Source organism: Echiichthys vipera (genome assembly GCF_963691815.1).
Source record: "Echiichthys vipera genome assembly, chromosome: 7".
NCBI lineage: Eukaryota > Metazoa > Chordata > Actinopteri > Perciformes > Trachinidae > Echiichthys > Echiichthys vipera.
The window spans coordinates 29,327,997-29,347,024 of NC_139832.1; the positions used below are offsets into that span (position 1 = coordinate 29,327,997).

Consider the following 19,028-nt stretch of genomic DNA (forward strand, 5'->3'; position numbering starts at 1 on the left):
ATTGTGTCAGTCCATAGTCTAATCTATTGAGCCAGAGGGGAAGGAAGAGAGTTGGTAAAAGGCTCATGTTTGAATCAATACATGGGCAAAACCAGGCCATGTTGGAATCCGGTTTACACTGTAACCACAACTACTCTGATGGGGTTTTTGCATGTCAGCAATTCTGAAATAAGCCCTTTGTGGTATGTTGCGATGACATAAGTTTATGGTCTGTCTGTCTCCCAGGTAATGGCTACATTGAGGGGAAGGAGCTGGAGAACTTCTTTAAAGAATTGGAGATGGCCCGGAGAGGAGCAGGGGTGGTGAGTTCAAGGACTAGAGATTAAACACGGATACACAATGACCACTAAGGCTTCACTTGTACTGAGTACAAATACTTTTTTAGGACCCTACAAACCCGACATTCAGAGAAAAGATGAAGGAGTTCATGCAGAAGTTCGACAAGAACAAAGATGGACGAATCGAGATGTCAGAGGTAAGGCCTTGGAGGTGCTTCTTGTATTGTAAATCTATGTTTTTATGACATTATTGATACCCCTCTCATATATGCAGCCATGTACAGCTGGCTATCTTATCTTAGCATAAAGACTGGAAGCCGGGGGTAAAAGGGTTTCTGTCTACTTTCTATGAAATGTGAGAAAAAAATTGCATCAGAAGCCTGGTATACTGGTAAACCAGGCATGAATACAGTCTTTATAACTCAATGGAGGGTCACTTTGGGATATTGCTTTGCTTGGATTTTTATCATATTCTAAACATGTTTCGAAAGAGATGCAAGATGGAGGGCTCCTGCAAAGGCTTTGTCAGAACCAAAAAAATGATAGAAGTATAAATGTTATTTAGCCATAGTTCAGCTTCCAAGGTTATGACTCTATTTATGTGTGACTTGCCCATACGAGTCTTTGCAGACAAAAAGCTCCTCAGTCTCCATCTCTTCCCTGCCAGCATTTCATCCCCACCATCTTCTATTCATACTACTCCCATTTTCCTGTCATTTCTTTCTCTAGCTGGCCCAGATTCTCCCGACTGAAGAGAACTTCCTGCTCTGCTTCAGAGAGTTTGTCAGCTCCAGTGCTGAGTTTATGGCGGTAAGAGTGTTTATGAGTAAACATGGATGAAGATTTGAAAAACTTTTTATAAAAATAAACGTCATTCGTCAGGACACACTTACTTGACCTAATCATACATACTAGACCAGAGTCAGTCAGCCATGGAGGGGAGACAACCTGCATATGCTCAGTCCGGCCTACGAGCTAATTTCACAGATTCATTCCTTTCTTTGGTTGAAGGTGTACTAATTAATGAAGTAAACGTGTGTAGTCTGAGTACCATTGGTAGTCTCAGCCTCTATTGCAGATGGTTGTCAATTTCTGCCGTTCAGATTTAGCAGTTGAATTACAAAGCGAGTGAACACACCTGATGGTCCATCATGAACTTTGATTGTAAAATTGGCTGAGCACAAATAATGGCTAATATGTGACAAGTGAGCAAGCATAAGTCCTGAAAAAGACAGCTACTGTGTAACCCTTCAGTAAAGTTAAATGGAGACGTGAGTAGTTTGATTTTTGATTTTCAATTTTTTTTCAAAATTTTGACTTCTGTGATACAGTAAACCATCCTGATCTTTATTGTATCATCTGTCACAACACGACAGCTTGGCTTAAGATGAAAGAGTTAATTTAATGGGACCTTTAGCTTTGATGTTTTATGTACAATAACTGGACAGTGTTGAATACTTGTGTATCTTGGATGTAAATGGTTCTCCAAAGATGGGAATATCTCTGCTGGTGCAGGCTATGCAGAGAAGCTATGGGTTGTTATGGATAACAATAGGTCACAAAGGTTTGAAAAGGAACTGATATTCACAACTCCCAGATCTGAAAGTACAGTGTGGTTCTGAAAAGTGCTTGAGATTAGCAACTGCCCACATGCCAAATGCCGGTAGATTTCGGCAGTGCCATGTATCATGACACAAGTAACGATGGTCACTGTGCCAGATTGAGGGATTATAGAGTCTTAAAATATTGATGTGGCTTGGCAACATGATAGACTACACGTTGGTCTACCACCAATCAAAGCTTGTGTCTATCAACACGTGGGAAGTCAACAGGAAGGTGGTGCTAGGACATAAATAATAGTGGTGTGTACGATGCTGGCTGTGGCTGAGTAGCCTCAAAAAAGAAATAAAGAATGACTGACCTTTCCTGTGGTTCACAGTTCCACCTGCACCTGCATCTGCACTAACAAATTCTTTATCTCTCAAATCATTCCTCTGTATTCCGATTTCTCAAAATGATAGTCACTTGGAAACACGTCATCGAAGGCAAAAAAACACAACCCAACATTCTTCTGTTGGGACGTTGTGAAGCGATCCAAGTCAACACCCATTCTGACACCCTACAAATACATGCACGCACACACACACACACACACACACACACACACACACACACACACACACACACACACACACACACACACACACACACACACACACACACACACACACACACACACACACACACACACACACACACACACCTGTATATATACTCTATATACATGTATATAACTGTATATGTATATATCATAGATTGTATGAAATATGGACATGCTCCAGATTATCATCTTGTATATGTTCCATCAATAGTAAGCTGTATTGCAAGTCATAGTGCAAGCGGGGCTATTTAATTAACATAACAGAGCTAACATGAAGCATACATTGAAATAAAAACTAGCCTGGTACAAAAAAAATTCACAACCCTCAGTGTTGTCATGGAGATATGACCTAAACATACAGACTAGAATGTTTTTTGTACCAGGCCTTAAATAGGTTTAATGACGCTGTGAAAACGGCCTGTTTAACATGGGAGTCAATGAGAAACTGCTCTATTGTGCAAATTCCTAGTGGACACTTGGAGAACTGCAGTTTTTGGCACTTCCATATTGGATCAACCAGGAAGTCACTGGGGGCTTGGTATAGATTTATTCAGAGAACTAGATACAGCATTCGCGGCAGGGCCCAGATCATTCCTATGAAAGCTGCTCAGTGGAACACGAAGCTAAAAAAGTTCAATTTCCGCATCTAAAACAACCAGATGAGCAGCACTACTTCCGCTGTATTCCAAAGTGGGTTTCTCAGACCACGTTAATCAGGTCATACAAAAACAGTTTATCACACAACCAATCAGAGCTGAATATTTGATGAGAAGATTTACACATTTTGAGCCAGTTTTACTGAGGCTAGTCAGGAACAGAAAAAAACAACTAGCATACATGAAGCAAAAGACAATTTATAAATTAATGGTAGAAAACAATGACCACCTCGGGAAACTAGACCAGTGAAACATTCTCAAGTGGTCTGTACAGTGTTTAACATTTTTTCATAGCAAGTATAACATCTGTGTCAGTTAGTTGTGTTACCAACAAAACTCCGTTGAGCTAACAAGCAATCAGACATTAGCTACTACACATAAAGTTAACCATATGTGACAAGCAAAATTTCACAGAAAATGAGAATGATGGTTCTGTTCTGCTACTGTATTACAGCCAAACTGTGTGTTTAAGAAACCATTTATTTATGAAAAGTTCAAAGTACAGTATAAACAACTTAAGCTTTGCAGTGAATAATGGATTATGAATAATTGTTGGAATAACCAAAAGCCTGATCTGTGTTGAAATGTACTAGGAAAAGGAAATAATTCATTCCGAAATATCTTTTAGAGTAGAAGAAAATAACAGATTTCATGTTAGATCTGCTGCAATGAAAGAATGGAGCCTATTAGAAACCAATTACATGTGGGAAAGAGGCTGCCCTTGTCTCCTGTGTCATATTGAACAGGAATAATGAAACGAGAGAAAGAGGACAAATGAAAGAGAAGGTGTGGAGAGAGAAGGATACAAAGGGCAAACAAGAGAAAGCAGGAACAGAGAGGACATTAATGAAATGTCGATAGGAAGTTGAGAGCCAGAGTTTGAGAGCATAAAACAAGAGAAGAGGATTAATCAGTCTTTGTTGAAGGGTGCAGGGAGGAGGAAGTGGGCAGAGAGGTTTTTAAAGGGTTAGAATGAGGAAGCAGAATGCTCTATTTTCAGAGTCATATATAATGGATAACACCACTGTAGCTCCTCTTTGCAGAGCCCAGAGGAGGAGCAGAGGAGGAGGAGAAGGAGAAGGGGGAAGGCCATCCATCTTTGATAAGGAGCCCTTCTTTGGACGGGGACAGCTGCTAGATTAAAACATTTATTAAATGACTTTCTCTCCCTCCTTCGTTTCTCTCTCTGTCTTTGGTTGCCCTCTGCTCTGTATGCGGGCAAATGGGATTGTATTGAACACAGTGTGATTACAGTGATGGTCCAGGCTTTCATGGTCGTCCCCTCCGGAACGATTTCTGCTGTGCATCAGAGAGAAATCAAACTCTTAGTGTGGTTAAAATGCAACCTGGGGTTTGGGCAGAAAGGAATTATGTCTCGGGGATGTAAATAACTCTGGAGAATAGTGTCTTTGTGCTTTATGCATCAGTGCTGAAAACTGCTTTCATTCCAATATTTCTTGTGTTGTGTGGATTTCTTGTAGGCATGGCGGCGATATGACACAGATCGCAGTGGTTACATTGAAGCAAATGAATTGAAGGTATGTTGTAATGTATGATTCTCAATGATAAAACATATCTTCGTTTCTACATTTGCATCCCAAAACCTAGCATCATTTATTATGTTATATATTAATCTGCCTACTTGGTCATAATTATTCTTTTTTTTATGTCTTTTTTCTTTCTTCCCCTCCCCCACACGTGTTCAAATGCACATTCACATGCTTAACAGCAGAGTACCCACCCTAAACAACAATTATCAGACAAAAGTAGCAAGTCACAACTGAAGTAGCACTTTAAATCACTTTACCTGTCTTTTCCTGTAATCATTAACATTTTATTTACATATTTACATGTATTCATTTAATTGTAATAGTTGTGTTTTTGTGTTTCCCTTTAATTAAGTTTGAGAATATTTTTCAATTGATCACCTCCTAATTGTTGTATTGTTTTGCATCATTAAAAAGAAAGGAAAGAAAGACACAAAACTTATCCTCTTCATTCTTTATGTTATGATCAGTGACTTCCTTATTATCATAGCCTATCGATTCTGAATCTGCTTGCTAAAAGGAATAGTTATGGAAATAACTAGTCGGGTTGGGAATGTGCTTTTACACTTTGTTGCCAAGTGCTAGATTGAAAAATGTATGCCACTCTCATGCTTGTATGCTAAATAAAGAGATAGTGCCAGCAGATATTAAGCTTAGCTTGGCATAAAGACTGGAAGCAGGGGGGGGGGGGGGGGGGGGATACCTACCAGCATCTCCGCTAGATGCCTACTAACAATGACATGAGGAATTCCCTGTGCCTTGCTGCTTATCTCCACAAAATATTACCTAGCATGCAACTTCCTGTAAAACCACAACTTCTCATTTATGCATCTCTGTTTTTATACGTATTACACAATCTAAATGTGATAATTGGTTAAATTTAGAGGTGGATTTCATTACCTTTGGACAGAGCAAGGCTAGCTCCCCCTTTTCCAGTCTCCCTGCCAGTGAAGCTAATGCTAAGCTATTGCTTGTTGGCACTAGCTTCACGTTTAGAGTACAGATATGACAGCTAACCCACAATAAGACAACAAATAAACATCAGAAACATTTCCAGAAAATTCTAGTGCCTGTTCTCTAACTATTGTAACGAGCGGCTGGTTCCATCTATTTGTTTTTTTTCAACTGTCTACGATAAGCCTAGAGGGCTAAAATACAATGGCAAAGGGCAGAACCGCAAACTGAGGTGGTTGGAGTTATTTTAGAAAGAAAAAAAATTGAGTTCTTTTGGAGGGCTAAAAGCGAAAAAAAAACCCACAGAGGGCCCTTTGCACTCAGGCTCCCCTGGGTGCCCAGATGCCCAGATTGCCCATACGTTCAATCCGGGACTGGTAATTCTTACTGTCAGAACTACAACTATAACTTCTTGATTGTACTGGGGACTGCTCATTGGTCCGATGGCCCATTATTCTCAAACCCCAATAGTATCCCATTGAATTGAATTCCCATTAGTCCGACAGTCCTTTTCCGAAAAGAAAAAAAAACAGAACTCCACAAAGGCCTGTTTCTTCCAAAATACACACTGGAGTGATTGGAGCCCATTGACTGCTGGCCTTACTACTTCCCAAACTCTGTTAACAGACCTGGGTTCCCTGTTACACAAAGGATAGTGCATCTAAGTGTATAACTTTGCATGAAAAAAAATGTTCTCTGACGCTTTTTGTTAACTGATCGAATGCACTTTGTTTTTATGCACTCTTCCTTTTTAATCTTTTATTTTTATGTATTCTTATAACGTGTTATTTTTATTTGTATAGGATTCCACTAACTTGTGAAGTACTTCAGATGTGTATGAATCGTGCTATACAACTATCAACTTACATGGCCAAGAAGTAAAGATAAGAAAGGGATATGCTGAATATGGCTTAAGCTGTATGCTTTTAGGGTTATCAAGTGACATATTAGCTAAAAAAAAAAGACCTTCCACGGATAATCAACATTTCAAAATGTCAAATGTCACTCAGTAAAGCCAGGCAGCAGCATTGACAGAGGAGAGTAAAGGGTCTGCTCCACAGGAAATCCCCAAATGACCATGAGTGCTTTTTTCAGGTGAGGATTCAGATGGAAAAAGCTTTTCAGATTGCACAAATGTTATTCACTTCAACACTAGGGAGTTGAACGTTACTGAGGTCAGTGATTACGCGTCTTTATACATTAGGCTGCTTGGGTTGTTATGGGATCCCATGTCTTCCAGCTGACCAGGTGCAGATGAGATCCTCAGGTGTGGCTCATTGAAAGCTTCGGAAATATGCAGATGAGATCACAGACAGCAGACATGTGACTTCATGTACAAAAATATCGTACTGAAGTACTGTAAAAATGATGTAAGAACAGATTGAGATAATTACTGCAATACATTTACTGTATGGCTATTTTTACTCTTTACTGCAACTCATAAAATATGATTGATATAATTTCACCACACTATACCATCTTTTTTCATGTTTCTGTCTTTATGTTCTTTCTTATTACTCTCCTCCTTTCCTTCTTTCTTTTATTATGCCTCTGTGCCGATGATAATTAGCTTTTTGTCAAATTTGGTACGATTTGGCCAGATGGTGGTGCTACAACATAGAACTTTAAATTTGGCATGTCCTTTTTTTTAACTTTATGTCAGTTTTTTCTCAGTCATCACCAAATTTGTTACAGAACACATCTTGACCAAGCCAGAAAAATATACTTTTTCAGAATTTTGATGTCCTTAAAGTTTTCTGAAATGCTGATTGTCATTGTATGCATGCATAAAATCCATGTTTTACCCAAAAAATACACTTAATACCAGTGCTTTAAGTGCCTGTACTCCCCTTTTTCACCTGTTGGCATGTGTATCAGGCGGTTGATATCGGCAAATCATTATGTATTACATTCTGAATTTCTACAGTGAATAAAAATACTAAAAGATAATGCTGCTTTTCACATTCAATTATTCAAATGTCCAGAGTGGTGGAGTGGTGATTTACTCAGTCTCTTTACTTCAGTAAAAATAGTAATACTACACTGTAGAATAAAATCATGCCTTCGAGTAAAAGTACAAAACTATTAGCATCAAAATTTACTTAAAAGTACAAAACGTAAAATCACTATTTATACAGAATGGCCCATTTTAGAATATTATATCATTAGATTATAATTGATAGATTCATGCAAATGTCACGTTGCAGCGGATATAAGGTGTTATTGTATATACTGCTGTGTAGCTCAATCTACAACAATATATGATATATATTACTATTATTATCAATCAGAATATTTAAGTAAAGTTACCAAATAAATGTAGTGAAGTAGAAGTATAAAGCAGCCCACTTAAAGCACCGCTTAATACCTTTTTATTAAATTAATTCAAAGTCTTTTCCACATATAGTTTAGAAAGTTTGGATGTGAATGTGATGGTTCGCAGAGGGATAAAACCCTAATTCTTTTTCCTCTACTCTACCTTTCCTTTATATTTTTCCTCCTTCACTTGTTCCTTTTCTTCCTTCAGTGACTAATCTGAAAATATAAAAATCCCCAAAACTGAAAAAACTAACAGTGCAGTATTTCAAGTTTGCAAGATATTGGATTAAATAATGCTCTTTCGGTGCTATACTGTTGTTTTTCCACTGGTAAAAACTGTGGAACTTGTATAATGCCATACTGTTTTTATCGCATGTGTCTCTGTCCTCAGGGCTTTCTGTCAGACCTGCTGGAGAAGGCTAACAGACACTACGATGACCAGAAGCTCCAGGAGTACACAAAGACCATAGTAAGACACACACACACACACACACACACACACACACACACACACACACACACACACACACACACACACACACACACACACACACACACACACACACACACACACACACACACACACACACACACACACACACACACACACACACACACGTGTTCCGAGATGCACAGTGTGAGTGGTCAGTCATCACTATTCTGTTGGGCTAAACTTTATTCTCAGTATCAGGAACAAAATATTTTTTTTCACAAACAATACACAGATTTTATGTCCCAATCTAAAAGTAGTGTTCCCTGCTGCAAGACGACACTACACTACAGTGCAGTAAACAAGGTTCTCTCTCAGCTCAGAGAATGCTTTCAGTATCATCAATTTAAAAAAAACAAAACACCTCTCTCAAAGTAGAAAAAAGTAACTATGAATTGCTCACTGTGAGCCATATGCAGTCGTTATGACAGGTATATGTCTGGTGTCCATCTGGCCTAGAGGACCTCAGAGGCCTATCGCATTGGTGGTCATGACCCATAATGTCCTGCAGGTTGTGCGTACAGTACAGATGTTCTAACATCTGCTTCTTCCTGGAAGCTCCAGAGCTGACCTGACCTGATTTTCTGAATCAATTTACACGGCACAATACACTTGGTCATTACTTTTTCTTTATGCCACACATACCAAAGCTCAAGGGAATAAAGCAAGATTTAACAAATAATAATGAATAAGCTATTCCTACTGCTGTAGTGAAATCAGGCTAGTTCTTACACTACGCTAGGAATATCCTATGCCAATAGGATTCTAGTGAAAATTAGAACCTGCAGCAAGGGTAAATAATGAGTCATTTTAATTGACAGGCATGCATTAAGACAGGCAGTTTGTGTAAGAGAAGTAGCCTGTAAAATGTAAAACATTCATAGTAAAAGTCCACATTAAGCTTTTCTTTAAGGAAAATGTAATATTTAAGAAAATTGAATCCCCCAACTTGTCTTATTTCCTCCCAACTTCATTTAAAAGACAAAACCTTTAGGTTAATATTCTTTTTTAAAAAAAGCATAGCAGTCCCTTTTTACTGGGCCTCTGTTAAAGATTTGGAATTATGGAAAGCTGTTGTGGATGTATAATAAAGTTAGAAACTGTATAAATGTGTGGAATCAGTTGAATTTGTGGGACCATATTTGCCTTCATCTTGACAGCGTATACCTATACAAAACCTGCTTTCAGTCCCTCTCCTCTGTCCTTTCCTATCTCTGTTCTGCTTCCTCTTTGTAGCTCAGGATGTTTGATCTGAATGGAGATGGGAAGCTGGGCCTGTCAGAGATGGCCAGGTAATCTGCAATTTGACTTGCTTCTGTTCACTTTATAAATGATGAAACACATTGCCAGCTGATGTTCATTCACCGTCAAAGAATCGGAATAGTAACTATAGTTGCTACTTACTATTGTGCTTGCTAATGAAGTCCTTCTCTCCTGCAGGCTTCTTCCCGTTCAGGAGAATTTCTTACTCAAATTCCAGGTATTGAACAAACATGGTTCAGAAAGAAATATTCATGCAAAACAAAACGGCTAGATTATATACAAGTAATGTCACTGAAATACGTACTATAGTATAGGTGCAATTTATTTTGGACTGGGTTGAGTTTTGTCTTACCGTGACATCTGCTATTTGGCGATTCGTAGTCTGATAATCAAAGTCAAACCTTGTTTTTATAGGGTGTCAAGTTGACCACTGAGCAGTTCAATGCCATCTTCACATTCTATGACAAGGTAGGTGACATTTTTTCAAGGTGGTAATGGTAGGATTGTTGAGTACTTTGCACATCGGAAGTCAAGCACCACTCCTGTGTTAGCTTCTCCTCGACTAGCAAATTGGTATAGACCGTTTCATTCATCTGCGGGGAAAATGGAGAAACTCTGTCCAAGTATTCTGAGCTAAATTTGTATTACTACAATGCTCAACAATGCTTGACCACTTCATCATTCATATTTAATAAAAAAACAGTTGACAAAAGTTATTTTGTAAGCATCAACTACACCCTCCTCGAGTACCACAGATCACACATACTGCATGACACACACTAGAAACATTTAGGTTTAGGGACCAAAACTACTTGGCTGGGTTTAAGGAAAGATTGTGGTTTAGACTTAGGTTGTTATCAAATATTGTTATTTTTAAACAAATAAGGGCACTGGCTGTTTATAGTCCACTTCCCTGCAGTGCACCAGATGCGAAAATTTAATTATTATTATTATTATTTTTTGGTTCGCTTTCACACCTATTCATTTGATCTGGTCTGAATCAGTTAATGACGAGCTGAAGTGAACCGAAATGTAGCTTCACTTCGGCTCAATAAAGGTTTGGGAAAACAAAGCACTTGACTCATTGGTCAGATGTGTCTGAGGGGGACGCGGTAACATAGATCCTGAACCGCTCTCCGAATGGTCAGAACGCTGAGAATGTAAACAGAGCACAGCAGACAACGCACCCACCACAATTGATGTCACAATGGAGAGACAACTGCGGGGGTTGATTTTGGCGTTGGTCCGCCATTATTACATTACTTCTCCAGGTTTGCCCGCGTAGACTTATGCTGCGTCACTAACATGGCGGCCTTGTAACATCTAGCCTGCGAATGTCGCAACAGACTCGGATATTGGAATACTCGAAAATAAGGCAAGTAGAAGCGCTTTCATTAGTGGGTCATATGATCAATCACCATTGTTGTAACTAACTCTTTGATAGAAAATAACTCAAAAGACAATTAAATAAAAGAAAATCTTACGGAGTACAACTTTAATAATTACGTAAATCATGTAGTTGCCTACAGGAGCTGGGTTGGTCCAAAAATGTGCAGGGCTTTCTGCAGTTAGTGAGGACCCAGGTCCGATCACATTCTCACCACAAACGAACCGCACCAGAGTTCGTTTGGAAGCGAACCGAGACCACCTCTTCTAACAGGTCTCAGTTCATGTACGCAACTGACCAGACTGGGACTGGTCAGATGCGTACATGAACTGATGAAGCCTCTTGGATGAGAGGTGAAACGTCTTCCTAGACAAATAACCAAGTCCAGTTGCTTTTGACTGAAATTCCTTTGGGGATAACGATAACCTGGACAAATGAGAACATTTACAGGCTTACCTCACAATTGTACGTAAGTACAGTACTGGTTTTGACCTAAGGTACATTTGAATAAACGTTACCTTTGGTTTAATTTATTCTATCGAGCTTTGTTCCTTCCAGTTTATCAGTTCTGTTGTATGGTTGTGCTCTATAGATTTAACTGCAAACTACAACTGTGCACGATATGTTGCTGATCACAGTGTCAGTGGTGATGAGGTCTTAAAATATTTGAGAAGGTCTTTAAAAAGTCTTAGTCTCAGTCTGTTTCAGATTTTCCCTCTTGTTATAATCACTCCCAAACTACCTAGGGAAATGAGTTAGGCTTGGCACACCTGTCCCTTTGTGAACAGCTCAGGGTTAGGGTTAGCAGAACAGTGGTTCAGTTAATGGCCACATTTTCCACATTAGCAGTAGGTTGGTGAGGAGGGAATACAGGAAGTGATATGTTTCAAGACAGACGGGAATAGAGCAGATTTACAGGGGAGAGTCATACATCTGCTAGGTCATTTTTCTTGCTTATGATATCTTGTTTGTTTTTATCAGCCTGAGGGACCACCCATAATCTAGGTACAGTGTAAAAAGCCTGACTCCATTTTTTGTGGAAATAAACAACACAGCTTGATGTAGCAGTAGATGTAGTCAGTTCAGAACAATGGAAGGAAAAAAAAAGGAAAATGCTCCGTTGGATGTTTATTCTTCAAGATCGCTGATTCGCTCATTTAGCAGTCAATCAAAAAAGGATTCCGCCTCAGACAGCTCATCCAATGATCATGCAGAAGCCGAGAGTTCGGGCCAGCCCACTGTCCCATAGACCCTCAGAGACGCTCAGCGTCCGATGGGCCGGACAAATCCCAGCATTTATCCAATGATCGTCTAGTTTGGCTGCAGTGGAACAACCCGCTCTACACTTCCCCATTGAAGTCAGAAGAAGCTGAGCGTCCGACTGTGTAAAGCGCTGTGGAGCTGTGTGGATGAATGAGAAGGAAGGTGACCTGTGATAAGTCGAGCTTCCCTTGCAGTCTTAGAGCAACTGCCACTGGGTTACCGTTAGGGTCAGGGTTAGGGGGTAGGGCTAGGGTCTACATAGACCTATTTGCCGGGGAGATTGGTGCTGATTTTGGAAAAAAGTAACAGACTGGGGAACATAGGGTCCAATGTCTATTTTCATCTGCCAATGAAGGCCATGCAATATGGCTGAAAGCTCCAGAAAATCTCCAGTAAGTTCATGTTGCAGTGGATGGTCGGTTATATGCATGTTCATGTCTCGGGTTGGACCAAAGGCAAACACTCTTTCTAGCTCCCTTGCAGAGGATAGGGTTCAGTGTTCAATTATAGATGAGCCACTATGTTCCATTCATGTAGACCATCTCTGTGAATGGAGCACTACCATTTATGGGTGTAATTAGTTTCATCATTTTGTCATGAGCTCAGCCCCTGCAGCTGAAACACAGCAAGCTGCTGTCACTGGTGCGGAGAGATTGTAGGCAGGGCAGAGTGTGGCCGGTCAGCTGAATTCTAACATGGCTCACAGTGCCACAGCCCCAAACTGTTCAAGACCTTGAAAATGTCTGAAATGTACGATGGCAGGCAACTTATGGAGCATTCACATGCTCATTGGATGGTCCCAGTCGGGAAGTCATTCTTCCAACTTCGGAGTTCATGAGCTGTATTTTATTGCTCAGAGCCTTTAAGCGACATCTTTGGCTGTTCCCAGTATTTATTTCCAATGTGAAGCTTCATATTTTTATTACTATGAGTTTTTTTGTCAGATTTGCTGCTGCAGTACATGTCCTAAAACCACCAGTGTTTTATTGTTTTACCTGACTTGTTATCCGGGTTAATACTTATAAATAACTGTTTTAACTACCCTTTGTCACTCTACATGGACAGCAACTAACTGTTACAATAACATGTTACATTGTTTGTTAAAAAGTTTATTACCATCAACCAGGCACGTGCTATAGCCCGAGATCTCTTGGGAATAGCCCTGGACAAATAATAATTTTAAAAAAAACATAATGATGGTGAAATTAGCCCAGAACAGTAGACTTTTATGTGGTTACATTACCAGCAGCCACAGAAAACTGCAAAATTTTGTCCACACCTTTATACAGTCTATGGTCCACACTGACAAGGGACTTGCCGGTCAGATACTCTGAGACAGTTTCAGACCTGCAGTGGATTCAGCCCGGTCCACTTGACATCAGATCGGTGCATGACAGTGTTTCTGAGACTGTAGGCTAATGTGTCATTCTGGATGCTGGTGTATGTTGTGTACTTTCTCACACACAACCATTGGTCTTTCTTTTCCTTCTCAAACTACTTCACAATTGCATGTTCATCATTCATTTCTCGGGGGAGAAACCCCCAAATCCCCGTCTGAAAAGTACTATGACTTCTGGGCTACAGTCCCAGATGTTTTCACTAGCTAGCGACACGCCTGCCATCAACCCAACATTGCATGATATGACACCAACTCTGCAACTTGTGTACCAAAATTGTCCTCGACTTTCGGAGCTGTTGTTCTGACTTGAGGCGTGTTCATGTGACTTTTCCCAGTCGGGAACTCCAATTAATCCGACACCAGAACAACAGAATATCGTTTTTGACAGACCATCAACTGAAAGCTGATGTTGCTCTGCTTTCCAATTTCAGTCACAGGTTGTTCCTCCTTACTAGTACTTAGTAAAGTGAAAATAAATAGAATTCTCACTTTATTCACAACATTTAGGACACTCCAGTCTACCTTTGTAAACATCAAAGAGCATATCCCAAACTATAAAATAAGATTGGCAAACCTCTCAGCTCTGAAGTCATCTTGAGACCGAGCCTAGATGAACGGGACATGGCTTTGTTCCACTTGCCAAGGGAACATTTCCAACAATTTGGACTTATTTTTTGGCCACAAACTCTAAACACTACTGTGAGACATAACTCATTAATTAGCTAAGTGACTCCATATTGACTTTACAGCTAACCCCCTTTACAGAGTTGTGGATGGGAAGTCTTTTTAAATCAGCATTCAGGAATTGCCAGTTGGCCAGTGCATTCATGATGGCTGCCATCAAATATTGAATGATGTCGAGCAGCAGAGCAGGATACAAAAACCAGGAAGCAAAGGATCTAAATACAGCTGGTGAACATTGTTTAGGAAGGAATGCAGATCTTTTTTTCATTGAAAACTAGAAAAATCATGTGTAATTGGCAGCTACATATTATTGTAGTTTAAATGGCTGTAAAGTTTAATTAAATGTGGGAGCTTCAGTTTGGTCTGCAGAGGTCCACTTGTATGGAATAAGTGGGCGTCGGGCTTTAGGTTTTTCGAGCCCGGTCTGTTGGTGAGCTCGAAATTAAAGCGGCCGAGGAAGAGTGCCCAGCGAGCCCAACGGGAGTTCAGCCTGCGTGCCGAGCGAAGGTAGGACAGGTTCTTGTGGTCGGACCAGACGATGAACGGGTGGACCGCTCCCTCCAACCAGTGCCGCCACTCCTGTAGAGCCAGGACCACCGCCAGCAACTCTCGGTTCCCCACGTCGTAATTCCTCTCTGCGGGGGTGAGGCGACGAGAGAAGAATGCACAAGGGTGCAGCTTCTGGTCCGCTGGCGAGCACTGGGAGAGGACGGCCCCTACCCCTGAATCAGAGGCATCCACCTCCACCACAAACTGAAGGTCCGGATCTGGGTGAACCAACACAGGAGCATTAGTAAACATGTTTTTTAAATCATGGAACGAAGTTTGAGCAGCGGGTGACCACTCATAGGGTTGTGTTAGTGAGGTTAGCTGAGTGAGCGGGGCGACTTTGCGGCTATAGTTCCTGATGAACCTCCTGTAGTAGTTGGCGAAACCCAGGAACCTCTGCAGCTGTTCAGGACGGGACGGGCCAATTCGCCACCGTCTCCACCTTGGTCGGGTCTGGTCTAAGCTGCCCCTTCCCCACTATGTAACCTAAGAAAGGGACTGTCGTGACATGAAATTCACATTTTTCTGCTTTAACAAAGAGTCGGTTTTCCATCAGCCTTCTCAGTACCTCTCTTACATGGCTTACATGTTCGTCAAAAGTCCGGGAGAAAATTAAAATGTCGACCTTGTACACAAAAACCACCCTGTTCAGTAAATCCCTTAGCACATCATTTACCAGGGCCTGGAAGACAGCAGGCACATTAGTTAACCGAAAAGGCATTACCAAGTACTCGAAGTGTCCCAAATGAGTGTTAAACGCCGTTTTCCACTCGTCCCCCTCTTTAATTCGGATGAAGTGGTATGCGTTCCTTAAGTCCAGTTTTGAGAAGAAGGCAGAGTCAATGAGAGGGGGAGGGTATTTGTTTTTTACAGTTTTGTCAATCAAACCTGTGTAATCGATGCAGGGGCGCAGGGTGTTGTCCTTTTTCTCCACGAAGAAAAAAACGGCTCCCACCGGGGATGAGGATGGGCGGATGAGACCTGCCGCCAGGGTTGTTGATGTAGGTTTCCATGGCGCCTTTTCCCGGTTTGCTGAGGTTGTAGAGTCTTCTGGTCAAGTGGAGCCTGGGAGTAGGTCTATGGCGCAGTCGTAAGGCCTGTGTGGCGAAAGTGAGAGGGCCCGGTCTTTACTAAAAACTTCACGCAAGTCATGGTACTCACTGGGGACGTTAGTCAGGTCGAGCTCCTCTGGCCGTGCGTGGCAGAGGTTGCTCCAGCTCCGAATGATGGCCGTCGTCCAATCTATGTGGGGGTTATGTTTCTTTAACCAGGGCAACCCGAGGACTATGGGGGTCAAGGGAGATGTGATTACATATAGTTCAATGTATTCTTGGTGGTTGCCCGACAAAGTAAGCTTAAGTGGTTCAGCTCTGTGGGTGACGACGTTCAATCGTCGGCTATCTAGGGCTAAAACCTCTTTTGGGCCTTCGAGTTCGGTCACCAGGAGGCCGTGTCGCTCCACCAGGCTAGAGTCAATGAAGTTGTCGTCTGCCCCACTATCTGGACTGGAATTGTCCGTTGTGACTGGTGTAACATACCTTTAACCTGGACCCGGGGGGAGGAGGAGGAGGCGGATCAGCTCATCAGTTCCCCCCTTTTCACTGACAAGCCCAGTCTTTTGGCACCTCCGGGCATCGCCCCAGCTGCATGGGCTCCTCAGGAGATGCCGGGGCAGGCTCCTCGGGGAAAGTCTCCGGTAGGGCAGGACTAAGGAAAGGCGGTGGCGGAGTAGACCGGCACGTGGGAGAAGGAGCGGAACCTCTGCCTGCCCGTCCTTTCCCTACGCCTCTCTCTCATCCGGTTATCTAGACGGGTGGCCAATTCCATCAATTCCCTCAACGACGAGGTCTGGTCCCCCACTGCTAGTCCTTTATATCCCCTGACAAACCTTCTAAAAACACTTTTAGACTCGTCCTAACCGCTTTCCACAGCCAAAATCTGGAAGGTAACAGCATACTGGGCGACTGATTGCCCCTCCTGTTTTAAATTCAGTAGCTGTCCCTCAGCCTCTCTCCCTTTAACGGGATGGTCAAAAACCCTCTTCATCTCGTCGAAAAAACGCCTATAGTCTGTGCACAAATCGGGTCGCTTACTCGAGACCGCCAAAGCCCAAGCCGCAGCTTGCCCGGACAGCAGACTCATAACAAAGGCAACTTTAGATTGAGACCTGGAATAAGTATTCAGCTGCTGATTAAAAACCAAAGAGCACTGATGTAGGAAAAGCGCACATGTCCCTAAGTCACCTGGGTATCTGGCGGGGATAGGGATGTACGGCTCTCGTGGCGGAGGTGTAGACGCGTCTGGTTGACCCGCTGCTGGCAGAGCTGCAGGCGGAGCTGCAGGCGGTGACTCTGTGGCGGGAGCTGGGGAAATGAGCCGGTCCGCGAGCGGATCAATCCGCCCACTGAGCTAGTGGACGTTGGCGGGGAGATCCCGGACTTGCTCCAGAACCTGCCTCAGCGTGGTGTTGTCCCACCAGGGTGCCCTGGTTTGTGAGGGCGTGCCTCATGCCTCAGTCTCCTCTGGGTCCATTTTTGGCCAGATAATTCCGTTACGGATCGTCAAGGAGTAGGACCCAAAAGCGGGAGACTGAGTGAATTAACACAGGAGTTTATTAACAAAGTCCAAAAATTAAGTGTCCAAAAGGGATTAACACAAGGTGTCCGTGTAGGCAGGCGGCTGGAGTCTGGAGGCGGGCGCTAGGCAGGCAGGGCGGCGAGGCACCGAGCTGACGAGGAGGACAAAAACAGAGTTAGTGCCAGAATAATCTTCAAATGTTAACGAGTTACCAAGATGCTGAGAACGCTGGCGACAAGCTCTACCGATGAGACGGAATTATCTGGCACAGGATTGGAGTCAGAGCTGGCTTCTTATGGAGCAGGTGATTAAGTGGAGATGGGAACCAGGAGTGCCTCGTTGCGCTTGCCTGAGTGGATCAGCCCCGCCTCCTGGCACTCTCCACACTGAAAGTAAAGAAACTCAGAAAAGAGCAGGGTGAACACAAATATGCGTCCCCGGATAAATCGGGGCAGCCCGAGCCATGACAATAAGGTAGCTAACACTTTATAATATCTTTTCTCTGTGTCTGCTTTCAGAAAGAGCCTGAGACAGCAAATACTACTAAAACATGTTCAAGCTTGGATACCCAAACCAACTGTGGACTTCTATCTATCTTATCTATTTAATAAATATCTTGGAACCATTTGGTAGTAAGAATAGGGCAGTTAGGGTATTTTGTAGGTTTTAAATATTACTGTAGGGACAGTGTGTTAGGTCGCTTACCAGGGTGTCCCATTTCACATATCTTCATTGTGTCTTATGATCATACTTTTATTTGTTGTGAATAAACAATAAATGCATACATTAAGTTTTGAAGCCTGCTTGTTGTCTCCAGATCTGTCTTTCCTTCAGTCCTTTCTAAATGCCGAAGCTGAAAATAACATTTGTGGTGTGTTTCTGTCAACTTCTTTCAGGATGGGAATGGCTACATTGATGAGCAGGAGTTGGATGCCCTGCTAAGAGACCTTTACCAGACAAACAAGAAGGTGATGGTGTTGCCCATTGGCATAGTGTATGCACCATGTACTTTTGTGAGCTTAGACCTGGCTTGGGACTTTTGCCACCTAATACCATTTATCTCCAGAATGACTGATCTGTTTACTCCCTGTGCATTATTACCATGTATCAGAACAGAAAACACAAAACAGAAATGCACAGGCATTTAAACATATCTTTTTATGTTGATAGGTTCGGTCTGGTTCGTAGTGCCGCAAAAGTTCTGATTGACAGCTTTTTTGATACCACCAAATAATTCAAGCTTATTAACTGTTTTATTTAGGATGTATATATTGAAGCAAGCTCTGACTAAAAGATTGTCAAACCAGGGGAACAATCTTAGTATGAGTTTAAAGTGCATTTATGTGTCTAGGCAGTATTCACACCAAATCAGGCCTAGTTTGGTCTAGGGGTTTAAAGCTAAGGCTCTTATCACTAGTCTTAACCTAGAGTGAGCAGAAGAGGTATAAAACGAGGAAAACTGAGCAGCGAGCTCCATTGTGTTGCTTCAGTTCAGTCTGGG

The 19,028-nt window shown here is 42.0% G+C and overlaps 1 protein-coding gene across 1 annotated transcript in view; it reads left to right on the top strand.

The window, feature by feature from the left end:
• The window catches only part of calb2a (calbindin 2a), a 30,624-nt gene that overhangs the window by 9,755 nt on the left and 1,841 nt on the right, over window positions 1-19,028 (top strand). The window contains exons 2-10 of the mRNA XM_083916220.1: window positions 226-302; window positions 386-475; window positions 1,008-1,088; window positions 4,577-4,633; window positions 8,307-8,384; window positions 9,642-9,697; window positions 9,846-9,885; window positions 10,083-10,136; window positions 18,424-18,495. Of these exons, the coding sequence (XP_083772346.1) occupies window positions 226-302; window positions 386-475; window positions 1,008-1,088; window positions 4,577-4,633; window positions 8,307-8,384; window positions 9,642-9,697; window positions 9,846-9,885; window positions 10,083-10,136; window positions 18,424-18,495 (605 nt within the window). The remainder of the gene's footprint in view (window positions 1-225; window positions 303-385; window positions 476-1,007; window positions 1,089-4,576; window positions 4,634-8,306; window positions 8,385-9,641; window positions 9,698-9,845; window positions 9,886-10,082; window positions 10,137-18,423; window positions 18,496-19,028) is intronic.